Here is an 18,773-nt window from a genome sequence, read left to right as displayed (position 1 = left end):
TCTGTTTGTCGACTTTTCAGTTTGACTGTACCAACACTCTCAATGACCAGCTGCTGGAGAAAGTGACAGTGCAGGTGGAACCGTCAGACTCCTATGAAGTGCTGTGTTGTATCCCAGCCCCCAGCCTCACTTACAATCAACCAGGAATATGTTACACTCTTGTTCGTTTGCCTGATGATGACTCTTCAGCAGGTACTGACCCACAGAAGGGAAGAGATGCTTACATGATTAACAGTGCATTACCACTTGAGTGCTTAAATGTGTGCACACGTGTTCGGGATTGAAGGATATGGTTCTTTCCCAGAATTCAATGTTATGATAATGATGGTATATTTATATATTTACATATTCATATTTATAGAATCAGTGCTGCAGAAATATTATTGATAACTAAATCTCTAAGTAAAATTGCTGAATATATACAGAGGTGGCCCAAACAGGACTTCAGGCTTTCTGGTGGAACAGTGTAACCACTGACTAGGGTTCATGTGTCTGATGTCTCCCATGGAGGAGCCCGACCCTACCTCTCCCTGATGTTTCTTTCCAGGGCATGCTAAGGGCCTTTTATTTAGTAGATCCATGGCACTTTAAAATACATTGTTTTTGAGGGTCCTGTCAGACTAATGAGTGTCTTAACGAACATTAGTGTACCCACAGTTGAGGAATGGCTTCGTAATTCTTTCCTTGACCCATATGCAGTCTGAGCCGGGGGAGGAGGGTTAGCTTCTGGTGCCAACAATAGTATTCACAGGTTTGGAGATTTAAGGGCTTTTGTTTTCTCTTGGGAATCTCTAGTACTTGTACTTGGTTTCTTTTCCCCATTTTCCCACCTGAGTACATTCTCTTTTCATATTTACTGCGGAGGATTCACAGTTGTTACCCGGTTTTCTCAGAAATAAGCACACACATCGCATTTATGTTTTAAACAACTTTTATTACTAGTACAAGAAAAAGCAATTTTTATTACTAGTACAGGAAAAAACAGTTTTTACTACTTGTACAGGAAAAACAATTTTTACTACAAGTACAGGGGAAAAAACAGATAAAAGTTAACAAATACAGGGGAAGATACAGAGTTACAAGAAATCGTAAAAGTACTAGTAAATTGTTATCCCTGGTCATCATTCAGTCACATTCGGGGCTTAACCTGCCTCCTGTTTAGATGTTGGTTTGGGAGCCCTGCCCAATCTTATCTGCGTCAGATGATAGACCAGGCTACTCACTCTAGCACGAGGTAGATTCAAGTTGGCACTGTTGCTGGGTCTGAATCCTAGGTTGTCCCTCTTACCCCTGGATGGACTGCACTGGTACTCTGCAGCCACCCCGGATCCATAACCCGCTGGGTTAGGAAGGCACTTTCCTATCTGGCCTCCAGCGTTTCTCCTTCGAGCATGAGGCCATCTGACTTTAAACCTTTCATTACCTCCCTTATCCCTTTATGAGGTTTCTCTGTTCAGTTCCCTTTTAGCTTCACGTTCTCTCCTGGTCTGTTTCCCTCTAGTTAGAATTGTCTAAAGTATGTCCACCAGCCAGAAATTTAGCTGGCTGTACTCTTCAAGTAAAGTTCATTTTTTATCAACTCTTGTTCCAAACCAGTAAATGGGCCCAATCTTAATGTAGCCCTGTGGCTTCTGCCATCATCCTGGGATACTCTGCACTTTTATCAGTTTTTCAAGTGGCCGCCTCTCCTGGTTTCATAATTCCTCCTCCTGTGGTAGTTCTCACCACGTTTCTGGTTTTTAAGTAATGACATTACTTTGCCACTTAGTTTTAGAGGAAAGAGAAATGCTGAACCCATTGAAGAATCCAGCTTTTCCCAACTGAGAGTACTAGCTCTTCCCATTTCCCAGGTTCACTTGATTAACTGATAACTCAGGTGCCTCACACCCCAGGGAATGTCTTAATAGAATACAGTAAATACAGTTTTACAATATCAAAATACATAAAACAACAATATTGAAATTACATACAGTTCAGGAGAAAACAACAACAACGGAAAACATTTCTACTGAGAGAGGAATCACAGGGGAGGTTTTCTTACCCCTCTTTAGCAAGGGGTTAATTTCTTTTTAAAACATAGATCTTACAAATTAGCCCAGAGGTTTCAACCTTGGTTCTGCTGGCTATGGGCTCTTTTGCTTCATGGTTTGTTAGTATTTTATTTATAAAAATTTGGCATTTGGAGAATTTTCTTTCTTATCTGTTAAACTCAAAGGTTTGCCAATTATAAATTCTTGTCATTGCATCTTAGAGAAAAGAAATAGAATTTTGTCTCAAGATGTGGACTATGCAAACTTTGTTAGTAGTTTGACCCATCATTTACCTGCTTAAAAACGAGTTCCTTTCTATTCCTCTGCCTCTGTCAGAAACCCTAAAATGTTTAATCCATGGCCAATCCACATTCTTCACTGTGTAGTGTGTAGAAGTGCAATACCAGGACATAGATGGTAATAAAGTCTTTTGCCCATCCCTTCCTTTTTGCATTTTCCCAAATATTCCAAATTTTACCAGTCACCTGAAGATTTATATATCACCTCTACTTATCTCATCTCAGAAAATATATTTTCCTTATGATCACAGGGGTAGGGGGGAAGAAATTATATAGATCATGATTTCCTTCAACTTGAAAAACTGTATAGCATAATAGAAATGAATATAGGTTTTAGAGACAGACAAATTGGGATTTGAATTCTGATTCTGCTACATGTAGACTGTGTAATCAAGGGCGAGTTATTTGATCTCTATAAGCCTTTCAGGATTGTTTGTTGTAAAGATGAAATTGAATAAGGTGATCAGCATCATACCAGACATGTAGTAAATACTCAATAAACAAGCTATTACTCTTTCAAATCTGGAACTATCCACTTTCTTCCTTTACTCTCTAAAAATCAAGTCTTCCACAGTTCAGAAAGCACACACCCTCTAATCTCCTCCAAAAAATTGTTCAGTCAATATTCTTATCTTTGCTGTATCTTTAAAATTTCCCAATCTCTCTTTACTTTATAAGTGCACAAAAAACTACACCACCTGAAAAAATTTACTTTAATAACCCAATATCAAGATATTATCATCACTCCTTACCCAATATCGAGATATTATCTTAACTTTCTCCCTCAAATTATGGGAAATTTGTAAGTCTCAATTCGATTAGTCCTACTTAACTATATATTCTGGATCCAACAGTTACTCCTTTATGCAACAATTTTTAGATTAGCCTTCAAGGCAGCATTCTTTCTTAGCGCCCTTTCCCATTGAGCAACTTTCTTTCGAATATTTATTGCACTGGTAACAACATACCTATGTAATAGTCTACGAATTTTTCCCCACTTCGGACCTCTGTAATATCCCTGCCTACTTAAACCTTGTTCTCATTACCTGTTCAAACTGTATTGCTTTTATTATCGGACTGTCAGGCCTTACTGCATTCCTATTTCTCATCTCAAACCGTTTCAGCAAATTTAAAGTCTTCAAAAGAAAATATCCATACTAAGATCAGGTTTAACAGTGCATGTATATGAGTTACTTTCCTGTTTTTCATTGTGGACACTGCCTCCCAAATACCAATTCATAACTTTCATGTATACTTCAGTTCTCAACTTCCTGCCTACACTTCCTTGAACCTCCAGATTAATTGAGCTACCACGGGAACGGACGCCAGACTCTTCTCTGAATCTGTAGTCTCTATTCCATTATTTGTTGTTCAGTCTTAACCACGTTAACTTCCGACATTCTGTCTTACACCTACAACTTCAGTAAAATTGATCTGAGTTCTTTGCTTTGATTCACCTCCATACACTCACTGGGATCCATATTAATGGCCCTTGATGAAACTTTGCATTCTTTCAAGCTAAGCACGTAATTTGAGTTTTTACTCAAATATTAAAACAGGTGATTAAATATTACTACTATTCAATCACCATTTCCCCACCTTTGTCACTTGGATTTTTATCGGTCTAGCCTTAAGTCAATTTTCCTCCAATTTGACACATTATGAGGTTGCCCAGGATTCCCTGTTGGAAACCTCTGCATTCACCTGTTCATTCACCTTGTACCTGATCTGCCTTTCATCGAACACACTGAAATCTCCAACATTCCCTTCATACATTCAACCTGTCTTCCTATTTCCTGTTCCTCTTTCATGTCACCATCATCAAAATCCATAATCTTTATTGCTGCCTTTCTTAAGTGATAACTGCCTCCAGAATGCAATGTAAACATGGCGTCTCCATTCATTTCCTCTTTCTTCTTTTGACCTTAGAGAAAGCCTCGGCTTGTTTAACCACCCAGGCTTGGTTCACAGTCTCTCTGGCCTTTGAACGGATTCAGTAATATGTGAATACCCGTGAACCTCCTCCTTCACTTACTCTCACTACTCAGAACAGTGCCATCCCCCCGCACACACCCTCAGCTACCACAGGTGCCAGTGTTGAGGGTCGCTGCTGCTCCGCTCCCTTCTGGTCTCACTTCAGGAATTTACCACCACATGACTGTTATTCTCCTGAATTGACCCACTTGGATGTGATTATCTGACAGACATTTTGGGCAGCCACCAATTTCCATACAATAATTTCTTTGCTATATTTCTCATATTTCCTTTAGGAAATGTAGCTCATGCTTCCTCCTTTGGGATCCATTAATTGCGATCAAGTTTAACAAGCAACACCATGCATCATAACCATTATAATGTTCCCCAATAATTCTGAGAATAGTTTAATATGTATACTGTTGACTTAATCCCAATTTCATTTTAACCACTTTTTTCCACTTTTCTTCTGCACATTTTCATTGGGGAACCATGAACCATATAAATACTGAAGAATGCATATTTTATCAGTGCCAAATACCATTCTTTCAAAGTCCAGTTGATCACACTGCGCTGCCCTTACTTTATACTTGGCTGTACTAGCCTCCCCCTCTGGAAATACTACACATTATCTATGGTCCCATAGAGCAACAGCGCTTCCCACAGATACAGCAGACACCATCCATGCTATTTTATACTCACTAGTACACTCCTACCGTCTGGCTTCAGTACTGAACGTGCAACTACTCCTGCTCCTTCACGTCTACCACACGGTGGGCTCCTCAGGCCCCCATGCCCTGTGCTGTGCCCCTTTACCCACCAGAGCCCCTCTCACAGTCAGAAGGTTTTTTTCTGCCATGCCATGCCATGCCGTGCCATGCCGTCCCTTGTGTGCCCCATCACCAACCCTGGCACAACTTGCGTCCCATCAGCCTCCTCTGCACGAAGCCCACCATCTGCTGTCTCTGTCTTTCCATGGCAGCTGCAGAGTAAACCTCGCTCGGTCCACCCTCTGATTCTTACCCCTTCTTGTTGTCAAGCGACCGTCGTCTGCTTCACTTCAATGCAGCCTGCTACTTCCCCTAGCCCTGCCAGCCGTGCAGGTTTACTCTTTTCCTCCTCGACATCTGCTCCCCTCTTGACCTGCACTCACGATCCATCCATTGCCAATTGCATTGTCCCCAACCCGCAGTGACTGAATCCAGCTGCCATCTCAATTCAGTCTCCAGCCCCCAGCTTTTCCAGGTCCGCCATTTTGGATAAAGTCCTGGCTTCTCTGGGCTTCTCTCTGACCTTCCATCATTTCACCATGCCCCGACAGGGCTGTCCTCAACATTTGAATGGGTCTCTGTCTCTACACACCATCTTCCTCTGGCCGAATCCCCCTGCATTCCTCGCGTGCCTCATCTACTTTGTGCTATTCTCCTGTGCGGGCTTGCTCACTCCCTTCCCACACTCGTGGGGGCAGAGTTCCTGGATTCTTCATGTCCACTACCGTCTTTAGCTTCTTTACCATCACTCGTGGCTCAGTGGTTCCCCAATCCTCTCAGCAGCCTGTCCTGCCCTAGCTACACGGTGCTATCGCCTGCCCTTTCCCACTGGCCCGGCCCTTTGGACCAGCTCTCCTCTCCTACACCCTCCTGGTGTTTGAGACTGCTCACTGATCTCTGACGTCCTGGGACTACTTTCATCGACTCTACTGCATTCTTAGCAAAGGCACTGTCCTACCTGAGCCACGTGACATTCTTTCAGCTACCGTCTGTGACTTTATCAGCTGGATTAGCTGGAATCGTAGTCTCCTGTGTGCTCCCTCCTTGACCCCTCACCTGCTGTGCATCCCGGTTCAGTTGCCATCACCTCAGACATCCTGCACTGAATCCCCACACTCCACCCCTCAGCCCCTGCTCCCATCCTGGGGACCCAGATTATTATTTCCTCCCAGAACCTGCATTTTTGCTCTCCGTAACCTTCTGTGTTACCACGCAGACTCCTTGGTTGCACACTCTCTGACACAGCTCTCGGGGAGCTACTTCCTCTGAATCTCCTTTTACCTGCCACCCTCTACCCTTCCTCCTGCCCCTTCTCCTGTCACCTCCTAGCCTTGACACATTACACTCAGTCCCGACATATACAGAGTCCTGGGTACTGCCGCCCACCCCTCCTCCTTTCCTTCCTCACCTAGCAGTCATCTCTCTCTCTCCATCTCTCTCTCTCTCTCTCTCTCTCTCTCTCTCTCTCTCTATCTCTATCTCTATCTCTCTCTCGTCATCTCCTTCAGTGTTGTCCCCCATCCCACCTGCCCCTTCCTTCTGCACACGCCCATCTGGTGCTCTCTGCTCACATCCACGTGAACCGACTTCCTTCGCCACTCCCACCTCTCTCAGCCTTACACCTCAAGCGTACTCTTCTTGGGGACAACTGTGTTGGCACTTCACTCCCTACCAATGGTGAAACCCAGCCCACACCCACCTGTCTTCTTGGCTACATCCGTTTGCTCACTGTCTGCCTGGTCCAGGCCCTCTGCCCCCATGTCTGACAGTCTTGACTCTGATGCCTCAATCTACCCCATCTCAGGGGCCCACCTGCTCCTGCTTCACCTCTCTGCCCAGCTGTCTGGCCCCTCTGCCCTTCCACCCAGTGATTCTCACCCGAGGGTGCATGACCCCCAAGGTGGCCTATCAGCAACATCTTTGGGTGTGTTTTTGTGTTTTGCTTTTGAATCTTTTTGGTTTTGTTGTTTTGAGCAGAGCCCTGCTCCCCCTCAGATGCTGTGATAGGCCTCCCTTGGGGGGCGTGCCCACCCACCCTTGGGTGAATTTCACCCCCCCCAGGGTGAAATTCACCCCCCCCCCACCCCCCCCGGGAAGAATCACTGTTGTGGAAGCCCACCTGACTCCTGGGCTGCACTCTCCCTGTGCCTGTAGCTTCTGCTGGTTGCCCTGAACACCTTTTCCTCAACCATCCCAGCGTCTCCTTACTCTCTCTCACACTGTCCCAGCACTGCGCTCTGGAACCACCACTTTCCCTCCATAATTACCCTTTGTGCCCAACATGCCCCAGCCCCAGTCTGCATTAGAGCACTGTTCTTTTTTATCCCTGCCCCCCTTCTGCCCTCTACCCTTTATTGTGACAATATCTTTGGTTCAAATCTCATCCTTCTTGGCCTCTATGGTTCTCACACCCCTCTGTGTTTCCTACCACCCAGACCCTTCCCTTTCCCCTTTGTAGCCCCTCTCCTGTGTCCTCTCTGGGTGGGTTCACTGGTCTTCCCCACTCTCTTCTCAACCTGCAGTCATCATCCTGAACATCTGGTGTTGAATTGTCTACCAGCCCAGCTAAAGAAGGTGGTTTTCCCAGAGCCTGGGGTTTTCTCATGTCCCCCACCTCACCACTATCACAGTGATCCCTACCCTGCCTTCCCATCCAACCCATGAAGCCAATCCACGCTCAGACCTGGACCCTGTCTTGCACTCTGACCCAGCCTCCCTCCCCATCTCCCGCATCCCAGCCCTTCCTTGCCTCCCACTGCATTCTTCCCTCCACCCCATTCCCATTTCCTTCCCTTTCCCACCTCCCACCCCACCGGATCCGTAGTAAAGAGCTTGGCCAAAAATGTCCTACCCTTGCCACCAAGTTCAAGGCTGTAGGAGCAGCCCCTGTTTCCTACCAACTACTAGCCACCTCTTTCTACCCTTTCCCCACACCACTGCTTGGTTTGACTGGTCCTGACTCCGAACTTCCTTTGAGATCTCCCAGGATGCTTCCTCTACCACCTCCCTCTTCTCCTTGCTCCCTTTGTCGGTGGCCATTTGTTTCCCTTCTGCCACGCTCCACTCTCCATCCTTCCCTGGGTGCTTCCCATCACCTTGCCTGTCCCTGGTGGGTGACCTCCCATTGCACTGCATCTAGCTCCCTTCTGGACATTTCCTCCTATAGTCTTTCCTCACCCAAACATACTTTCTTTCCCTCCTCAGCCCAGGCATAGCCCCTACCTCCTCTCCAGGACCCCCATGCATCTCGTCTCAAGTTTCCTAATGCCCATCCTTTGTTTGCATTGGGTCACCTCTTCTCCACAGGGTTCTGCTCCCTCCCATGACCTACTCCACTCTTTCTGTGGCCTCACCGTACCGCGTTCTTACTGAAACCAGCTTTCTATCACTCATCAGGTTCTTCCACTGGCTACCAGCATCACCTTCCCTTTATGCTCACTATTCCTTAGCCTTGCTGTCATGCCTGCCTTCCTCTTCTCCCTTCTCTTTGTATCAGTCATGGTGTTGCCCACAGAACAATACATCAGGTCCTGCCACTTCTCCTCTTCTTCCTTCCCTCCACTGCTTCCATAGCTCCAACATTGGGCCTCCTGCCCTTGCCCTTCCGACTCTACTGACACTGCCTGGTCTCCCCTTTGCCTTCTTTCCCTCCTAGCCACACTCCCCGTACAACCCACCTGCATATTTAAGACCCCTTTCTCTCTCTCTCTCCTTCCTGTTCTGCATTGTCCTCTCTGTTGTTCCTAGATACATCCTCCAGAGCAAGATCCCCAAGGCCCCCACCATTCCTGCTAGGTCTCTCTGTCTGTGCCCTTTTGCTGCCCATATTCTAGTCTCAGATTAGACCTATGACACCCCATTGGTCTAAGGTCCCCCCATCCTTCTCTGCTTCTCCCTGTGGAGTGACTCCAACACATGCTAGTCTCACCCTTTCCAGCCCACCAGTGGTGACCCATGGTCATACCCTGTGGGCCCAGCTGGGATTTACTCCTAGGACCTGCAGATGTCACTCCCTGTAACCTTCCATGATTCCACGCAGGCCCCTTTGTGCACACTCTTCTGTGACGACAGCTGTCTTCCTCAGATTCTCTAACATTGTCCTCATCAGCACAACACTTCTGCATTCTGCCCCTCTCTCACCCGTGCCCGCCACCCTGACACCTGACACCGTAACACTCAGTCTCAACCGGCACAGAGCCCTGGGTACTGGTGTGTCCCTCTCCTTCTGTCCATCTTTCTTCTCCTCCCTGCTTAGAAGGCATCCATGTCTGCACGATCTTATTCAGGGCTGTCTCCAGTCCTGTGTGCCTCTTCCTTTGCGGTAGAATCCCATCTGGTGCTCTGTGCTCACACTCACACCACCCATCCTCCTCCCAGTTTCCGCTCCCCTTTCTGTGAGCCGGTTAAGTGTCCTCAGCTACAGGACTGCCAGGCTTGTAGTCTACACCCTGCCCACTGTCAGTGACTCCCAACCCACCCCGCTGTTCCAAGGCATTCTAACTAGGAAAAAGGGGTCCCCTTTCTCCACATCCTCAGCAACACTTGCTCTTTATTGATTTATTGATGACGGTCCGTCTGACGGGTGTGAGGTGATATCTCATTGTGGTTTTAGTTTGCATTTCTCTAATAATTACTGTTGTTCTGCATCTTTTCATATGTCTGTTGGCCATCTGTATGTCCTCTTTGGAGAAGTGTTTACTCAGGTCCATTGCCAATTTTTGAATTGGGTTGTTTGTTAGGGAGTTTTTTTTGGTGTTTTATAAGTTGTTCATGAATTTTGGGTATGAACCGTTATCAGACTATTGGCGAATACGTTCTCCTATTGAGTGGGTTGTCTTTCCATTTTGTTGACGGTCTCCTTTGCTGTGCAGAAACTTTTTAGTCTGATGTAGTCCCATTTGTTTATCATTTGTTTCTCTTGTTTGGGAAGATATATCAGAAAAACTCTTGGTATGAGAAATTTCTGAAATATTATTGACTATGTGTTCTTGTATGATTTTTATGGTTTCAAGTCTAACATTTGAGTATTTAACCCATTTTGAGTTTATTCATATGTATGGCATAAGAAGGTGGTCTAGTTCCTTTTTAGTTTTTTTGTACATATCTGTCCAATTATCCCAAAACCAATTCTTGAATGAGCTGTCTTTATCCCATTGTCTGTTCTTGCCTCCTTTGTCAAATATTGACTGTAAAGCCATGGGTTTACTTCTGGGCTCTCCACTCTGTTCCAATGATATCTGACATTTTATGCCAGTGCAGTTCAGTTTTCATTATTATGCCCTTGCAGTGACATGGGTTCATGTTTGTTCCTACTGTGCGTCCCTAGTGCATACAGAACAAAAGAACTGTCCTCCTACCTGTGCTATGACACGTCTGCACCTACAGTCTGTGAATCTAAGGGCTGCAATAAGCAGACCTCTGTGTGCTCCTTTCCTGATCCCCCACCTCCTTCACACCGCACTTCAGTCACCTGTGCCTCCCCACACACTGCACTGAGTCTGCGCCCCAGCCACCCGCCCCCGCTCACAGCCAGTGGATCCCGACAGTGGTTGCTGCCGGGACTCACAGGGTCGTTCCTTGTGACCATTCATTCTGCACTCAGACCCCTTACTGCTCACTCTTCCAGACAGCTGTTGGGGACACTCTTTCTTGAGTCCCCTGCCCTTCCTCATCACTGTGAGACTTGCCTTTAGCCCTCCCTCTGCCCCGCACCTGATACCTAACATCTCACACCATGGCGCTGAGTCCGGATCTGCAGAGCCGAGGACACTGCCATCCACACCTCCTTCTGTCCGTCCTCACCTGCCACTGATGTCTCTCCCAGGTGCTCTTCTTCAGTGCTTCTCTGCTCTCCCAATGTCCCTTCCATCTACATATCTTCTCAGCTACTCTTGCTCACATCCTCAAAACCATAATTTCTCCCTGCATCACTCCATCACCCTCAGACCCACTCCTCAGAGTCCTCAGCTCCAGGACCAATCTTGGTGCTCCCTACTCACCATAGGTGAGTGCCCACCCCACCCCCATCTTTCCAGGTGCCTTCTGGGCTACATCCATTTGCTCGCTGCCTGCCTGGTCCAGGGACCTCTACCCCATGTCTCACAGTCTTGACTCTGAGGCCTCCACCTACCCCGCCTCAGGGGCCCACCTGCTCCTGCTTCACCTCTCTGCCCAGCTGCCCAGCTGACTGTCCCGTCTGCCCTTCCACCCAGTGATTCTCACCCGAGGGTGCATGACCCCCAAGGCGGCCTATCAGCAACATCAGATAGGTGTGTTTCTGTGTTTTGCTTTTCAATTTTTTAGTTTTGTTGTTTTGAGCAGAGCCCTGCTCCCCCTCAGATGCTGTGATAGGCCTCCCTTGGGGGGCGTGCCCACCCACCCTTGGGTGAATTTCACCACCCCCCAGGGTGAAATTCACCCCCCCCCACCCCCCCGGGAAGAATCACTGCTGTGGAAGCCCACCTGACTCCTGGGCTGCGCTCTTCCCTGTGCCTCTAGCTTCTGCTGGTTGCCCTGGACACCTTTCCTCAACCATCCCAGCATCTCCTCACTCTCTCTCACACTGTCCCAGCACTGCGCTCTGGAACCACCACTTTCCCTCCATAATTACCCTTTGTGCCCAACATGCCCCAGCCCCAGTCTGCATTAGAGCACTGTTCTTTTTACAGTCCCCACCAACCAGATACTTTTTCTGCCCCATCTTTTATGATGCAGGAAATGTGACCATATCTTCCGTCTAACTCTGGTCCTCAGCACTTTGCCCTAACCTAGCCCTCCACTGGAGATCTCCGCTCTCTTGCACTGCCTTCGACTGTGGTCCTCCCTTCTCTGTGTTTTTTGATCCCTCCCTCTCCTGAGCTGTCCAGTCACCTCCTGTCTCCTACACTGTCCCATGTAGGACACCACTCCCCTGATCTCCTGCCTCCAGGCAGACGTCTCTCCGCCTTTACATCTCTACTACATTCTTAGAAGAGGGACTGTCCTACTTGAGCCATGTGACATTCATTCAGGTACTGTCTGTGACTTTATCAGCTGGATTCAACAGACTCTTCTCCTGTGCACTCCCATAGTGATCTCCTGCCAGCTGCTCCTCCCAGTTCAGTCCTCATTGGCTCAGACATCCTGCGCTGAGTCCACATGTTCGCCCGCCCATCCAAGCTCACACTCTGTGCCCAGACTCTGCTTTCCTCCCAGGACCTGCAAGCGTTGCTCCCTGTACCCTTTTGGGTTCCCATCCAGACCACTTTGTTGCAGACTCCTCTGACACACGTCCTGGGAGCTTCTTCCTCTGATTATTTTGCCTTTTGCCTCAGCACTTCTCTCCATGACCCAGCCTCCTTTCCCTGTAAACCCAGTGCTCACCACCACACAAGTCATAGTCTCCAGCTGCTCAGACCCAGGGTGGTTGCTGTCAGCACCTCCGCCCCTCCATGTCCCCCATCCCTGGCAATCATCTCCCCTCACATCATTTCTCTCCATACTGTGTTCACCCCATTGCCCTGTCATTCAGTGGGGACATCCCACTCCTGCTCCGTGTATATCAAGACAACTCACCTTCTTTCATTGGCCCCTCCCATCCCTGTCAGCCGTTCTCCATACGTTCTCAGCTCCAAAACACATCTGTCCTGCTGCACTCTGTACACATTGGTAGTGAATCCCATAGCTCCAGGTACCTTATAGACATGTCCATTTGCTCACTGTCTGCCTGGTCCAGGCCCTCTGCCCCCATGCCTGACAGTCTTGACTCTGATGCCTCCACCTACCCCACCTCAGAGGCCCACCTGCTCCTGCTGCAGCTCTCTGCCCAGCTGTCTGGCCCCTCTGCCCTTCCACCCACTGATTCTCACCCGAGGGTGCATGACCCCCAAGGCAGCCTATCAGCAACATCTTTGGGTGTGTTTTTGTGTTTTGCTTTTGAATCTTTTTGGTTTTGTTGTTTTGAGCAGAGCCCTGCTCCCCCTCAGATGCTGTGATAGGCCTCCCTTGGGGGGCGTGCCCACCCACCCTTGGGTGAATTTCACCCCCCCCCGAGGGTGAAATTCACCCCCCCCACCCCCCCGGGAAGAATCACTGCTGTGGAAGCCCACCTGACTCCTGGGCTGCACTCTTCCCTGTGCCTCTAGCTTCTGCTGGTTGCCCTGGACACCTTTTCCTCAACCATCCCAGCATCTCCTCACTCTCTCTCACACTGTCCCAGCACTGCGCTCTGGAACCACCACTTTCCCTCCATAATTACCCTTTGTGCCCAACATGCCCCAGCCCCAGTCTGCATTAGAGCACTGTTCTTTTTACAGTCCCCACCAACCAGATACTTTTTCTGCCCCATCTTTTATGATGCAGGAAATGTGACCATATCTTCCGTCTAACTCTGGTCCTCAGCACTTTGCCCTAACCTAGCCCTCCACTGGAGATCTCCGCTCTCTTGCACTGCCTTCGACTGTGGTCCTCCCTTCTCTGTGTTTTTTGATCCCTCCCTCTCCTGAGCTGTCCAGTCACCTCCTGTCTCCTACACTGTCCCATGTAGGACACCACTCCCCTGATCTCCTGCCTCCTGGCAGACGTCTCTCCGCCTTTACATCTCTACTACATTCTTAGAAGAGGGACTGTCCTACTTGAGCCATGTGACATTCTTTCAGGTACTGTCTGTGACTTTATCAGCTGGATTCAACAGACTCCTCTCCTGTGCACTCCCATAGTGATCTCCTGCCAACTGCTCCTCCCAGTTCAGTCCTCATTGGCTCAGACATCCTGCGCTGAGTCCACATGTTCGCCCGCCCATCCAAGCTCACACTCTGTGCCCAGACTCTGCTTTCCTCCCAGGACCTGCAAGCATTGCTCCCTGTACCCTTTCGGGTTACCATCCAGACCACTTTGTTGCAGACTCCTCTGACACACGTCCTGGGAGCTTCTTCCTCTGATTCTTTTGCCTTTTGCCTCAGCACTTCTCTCCATGACCCAGCCTCCTTTCCCTGCAAACCCAGTGCTCACCACCACACAAGTCATAGTCTCCAGCTGCTCAGACCCAGGGTCATTGCTATCAGCACCTCTGCCCCTCCATGTCCCCCATCCCTGGCATTCATCTCCCCTCACGTGATTTCTCTCCATACTGTGTTCACCCCATTGCCCCGTCATTCAGTGGGGACATCCCACTCCTGCTCTGTGTATATCAAGACAACTCATCTTTCATTGGCCCCTCCCATCCCTGTCAGCCTTTCTCCATACGTTCTCAGCTCCAAAACACATCTGTCCTGCTGCACTCTGTACACATTGGTAGTGAATCCCATAGCTCCAGGTACCTTATAGACATGTCCATTTGCTCACTGTCTGCCTGGTCCAGGCCCTCTGCCCCCATGCCTGACAGTCTTGACTCTGATGCCTCCACCTAACCCGCCTCAGAGGCCCACCTGCTCCTGCTGCAGCTGTCTGTCCCCTCTGCTCTTCCACCCAGTGATTCTCACCCGAGGGTGCATGACCCCCAAGGTGGCCTATCAGCAACATCTTTGGGTGTGTTTTTGTGTTTTGTTTTTCAGATTATTTGGTTTTGTTGTTTTGAGCAGAGCCCTGCTCCCCATCAGATGCTGTGATATGCCTCCCTTGGGGGGCATGCCCACCCACCCTTGGGTGAATTTCACCCCCCCTTGGGTGAAATTCACCCCCCCCCACCCCCCGGGAAGAATCACTGCTGTGGAAGCCCACCTGACTCCTGGGCTGCCCTCTCCCTGTGCCTGTAGCTTCTGCTGGTTGCCCCGGACACCTTTTCCTCAAAGATCCCAGCGTCTCCTCACTCTCACACCGTCCCAGCACTGTCCTCTCTCTGCCGCCTGAATCCCTGTCGTGTTTACTCTTTGCTGAACCCCATTCTCCAATGGGGCATCATGTTTTCACAATCACCACCATCACGCACAACACGCAGGCTACTTCTCCCCACCGTTCAGGACTCTCAGGCGTTGTGAAAGTAGCTTGGGCCTAAATCTGGTCCTTCTCAGCACTTGGTGTTGTCCCTACTCCTCCTCAAAGACACCTGCCACCATCCTACTGCAGAGCCCCTGTGGACCTTGGGTGTTTCCTGCCACCTAGACCTTTCCCTTCCCCGTCTCCTGCACCTGCTCTACCGTGACCTCTCTGGGTGCATTCCCTGGTCTTGCCTTCTCTCTCCTCAACCAGTCGTCATCCCCTCAACACGTGATGTGGAACCAGTGCGCATCTCCAATAAAGGGGATGGATTTACCTGTGCACAGAGCTTGGCTCCCATCCCCCAACCCACCTGCAGCCCCACTGATCCCAACCTGCCCTCCTGGCCAGCCCTGTAACACAGACCCGACTCCTGACTTGACACCCCTCCCTCCTCGAACCCCGTCCCTGCTCCATCTCTGATAAAGTCCTGATGAAACATTCTGGCTTTGCTACATATATCAACGCTACAAGAACATCCACTACTTGGCACTCACTGCTAGCTGTCCCTTTTGCATTCCTCTTTCACCAAAGCACATTGCATGCAGGCGGCCCAAAAATGTGAACTACCTTCTATTTGGTACCTCAGAGATCAGCCTGGATTCACACCTGCCACCTCCCTCTTCTCCTTGCTCCTTTTGTGGGTGTCCAGCCCTTTCCCCTCCACTGCGCTACAGTCTCCATCCTCCACTAAGTGTCCCCCAGCACTTGGGTCTAGAGGATGGACCTCCTCTGACTGTGCTTTGAGGTCCCCTTGGGTCTCTCTTTCCCGACACCTCTATTTATAGATGTATTGTGTCACTTCCATCCCCAAAAAGGGGAACCATCCTGTCTCTTATCAAGTCCCCTGCATCTCCTAGGCTCCCTAAACCTGCCATTTACTTGTATTGGGTCCTCCCTTCTCCACGTGGCTGTGCTCCCTCCAGATACCTGTTCTCCCTGCTCACACTATTCCATCTGCTCAGCGGGCTGCATTCTCTCCTGGAAACATCTGCTGTCACTTGGTCCTTCCACGGGCCACTGCCAACCATTGGGTTCACTTTGTTTGTTACCTCTGGCCAGTGTCACATTCCTTCATCTTTTCTGGCCCCTTTTCATCAACCCTTGCCCACAGAACAATGCAGTTCATCCGTCACTTCCGCCTCTTACTCCCCCATATCCACTGCTCCCATCTGTTCTCCATCAGACCCTTTGATGTGCCCCTGCCCGTCACCCTTGCCCTCCCCATGGACTCTGTAGATACTACTCTCCTGTCGGCCTTCCCTCTCACCCACGCACTCTCACAACACTCATGTGCAGACTGTAGCGCCCTCCCCTTGCTGGCTGTTCTTTTCTGCCTTGTCCTGTCTCTCACCAGATCCAGCCTTTCAGAAAAGCCCCTTCCATTCCACCGCTTGTTCTATTCTTTGTACCCTCTGCTGCTCCCCTTGCCTTCTAGGACTAGACCTCTGACACCCCACTGGTTAGGACATTCTGTTATTGTCCTCTCCTTCCCTGCTGCAGAGTCTCTCTGCCACCTGCTACACCTGCACCCTTGCCAGCCCCCCTGCAATGGCACAGTGCGGGGTACGGTGATCATTGCGAAATGTCACCTCTTTAGGTTCCCACCTGCTCCCCCACCATCTCTAAGCCTATGTGCTGCCCACACCGGACTCCATGAATGTGAGTCTGTCTGAAGCCTCGGAGTTTACCTGCCAAGGTAAACTCTTATCTGTTCAGGCTCCACCTTAATGCACAACGCTGCCCCGTTTCCTGTGCACCCCAGTCACTGCGGCCCGTTCCCCTGCTTGTCCTGAGGCCCCAGGTCATCAAATGCCTGGGCCATAGCGTCTCAGCGTGGCTTTGCTGTGCCCTGCTCCTACCATCTACCTCAGTTCAGCACATGCTGGACATCCATCTTGGCCCCAGAGATCTGCCAGTGTCCCTACAGTGGCAGCTCTTCAGGCCACCTTCCCATTGTCCACTGTGCCCTGACCAACCCTGAGTCCTCCACATTCCAGAAGCTCTCTGTCCTATTCGGTGCCACCTGGCCTCTTCCTTTCCCTTGGACCCCTAGCCCATCTCGCACACGATGACAGTCTTCTCATGGCTGCCCGAGATTCCCGTCTCTCTGCCTACCAGGGAGGACATTAATCCTTGCTTACCCCTCATGGCCTTCTGTCCCTTCTGCTTCAAGAGATGCTCTGATTCAGCTTCCATGTCCCATCCTACTCTCCCTGCCTCCTGCTGGTCATGTGCTGGATTCACTGATCTTCACCTTGACTTGTGTTCCTTTCTCCTGCTGTTGCCAGCATTCTGTCCCCAAGAGTGTTACACTGAGTCTGTCTGCTTTCCATATCCCTCCCTTAGTCCTTAGCTTTTCGGGCCACCATTATGAAGTGGTGGTGGCTTCCACCTCCTCGGGCCTCGTCCCACCTCTCCCACCTTCCTCATTCGTCTGTCCCACTCTGTGATCCTCACCCTACGTGGGCATCTGCACACCTTTGTCCCACTGAGGCAAGTAAAGTTCCTGGGCTCTCCACATGCACACCCATCTTGGGGCTCTTTGCCACCACTCTCTGTGTGGAGTGTTCCCCTCCTGTCCTAGATGTGAGATGCTATCAACTGCCCTTTCCCACTGTGTGTCCCAATGGAATATATGCCCTCTACCTCGTGCTCCCAGAGGAGAGACTGCTCGTGTGATCTACAGCTCGTCAGGGGTTCATACCCTTCACACTTAGCTTCCCTACTGCATACAGAGCAAAGGTACTGTCCTACCTGTGCCATGTGACACTCCTGCACCTACAGTCTGTCAATCTGACCAGTGGATCCCAACAGTGGTTGCTGCTGGGAATCACAGGGTCGCTCCTTGTGACCATTCATTGTGCACTCAGACCCCTTACTGCTCATTCTTCCAGAAAGCTCTTGGGGACGCTCTTTCTTGAGTCCCCTGCCCTTCCTCATCAGTATGAGACTTTTGCCTTCAGCCCTCCCTCTGACTGCCTGCTAGCCCGCGCCCAACACCATGGCACTTCATCTCTACCTGCACTGAGACCAGGGTCCTGCCGTCCACCCCTCCTTCTGTCCATCCTCACCTACCAGTCATCTCTCTCCCAGATGCTCTTCTGTGTTGTCTCCCATCCCAGCTGTCCCTTCCATCTGCGTGTACAACTTGTCGGCTGTTCTCTGTAATGTGTACACTACCCAATTTTCTTCTCCAACACTCCCATCTCTCTCAAACCTACTCTTCAAGAGTGCTCAGCTCCAGGACCGGATCTTGGTGCTCCACTCCCTACTCACAGTCCCCCACCCCCATCTATCCAGGTGCCTTCTCCGCTACATCCATTTGCTCGCTGTCTGCCTGGTCCAGGCCCTCTGCCCCCATGCCTGACAGTCTTGACTCTGATGCCTCCACCTACCCCACCTCAGAGGCCCACCTGCTCCTGCTGCAGCTCTCTGCCCAGCTGTCTGTCCCCTCTGCCCTTCCACCCACTGATTCTCACCCGAGGGTGCATGACCCCCAAGGTGGCCTATCAGCAACATCTTTGGGTGTGTTTTTGTGTTTTGCTTTTGAATCTTTTTGGTTTTGTTGTTTTGAGCAGAGCCCTGCTCCCCCTCAGATGCTGTGATAGGCCTCCCTTGGGGGGCGTGCCCACCCACCCTTGGGTGAATTTCACCCCCCCCAGGGTGAAATTCACCCCCCCCCCACCCCCCCGGGAAGAATCACTGCTGTGGAAGCCCACCTGACTCCTGGGCTGCGCTCTTCCCTG

The 18,773-nt window shown here is 50.0% G+C and overlaps 1 protein-coding gene across 1 annotated transcript in view; it reads left to right on the top strand.

Moving 5' to 3' along the window:
* Positions 1-18,773, top strand: part of COPG2 (COPI coat complex subunit gamma 2) — a 145,581-nt gene that overhangs the window by 64,795 nt on the left and 62,013 nt on the right. The window contains exon 20 of the mRNA XM_024554967.3: positions 21-192. Within this exon, the coding sequence (XP_024410735.1) occupies positions 21-192 (172 nt within the window). The remainder of the gene's footprint in view (positions 1-20; positions 193-18,773) is intronic.

Source organism: Desmodus rotundus, chromosome 6, assembly GCF_022682495.2.
Source record: "Desmodus rotundus isolate HL8 chromosome 6, HLdesRot8A.1, whole genome shotgun sequence".
In the NCBI taxonomy this organism is placed as follows: Eukaryota; Metazoa; Chordata; class Mammalia; order Chiroptera; family Phyllostomidae; genus Desmodus; species Desmodus rotundus.
This window is presented reverse-complemented; position numbering and strand designations above follow the sequence as displayed.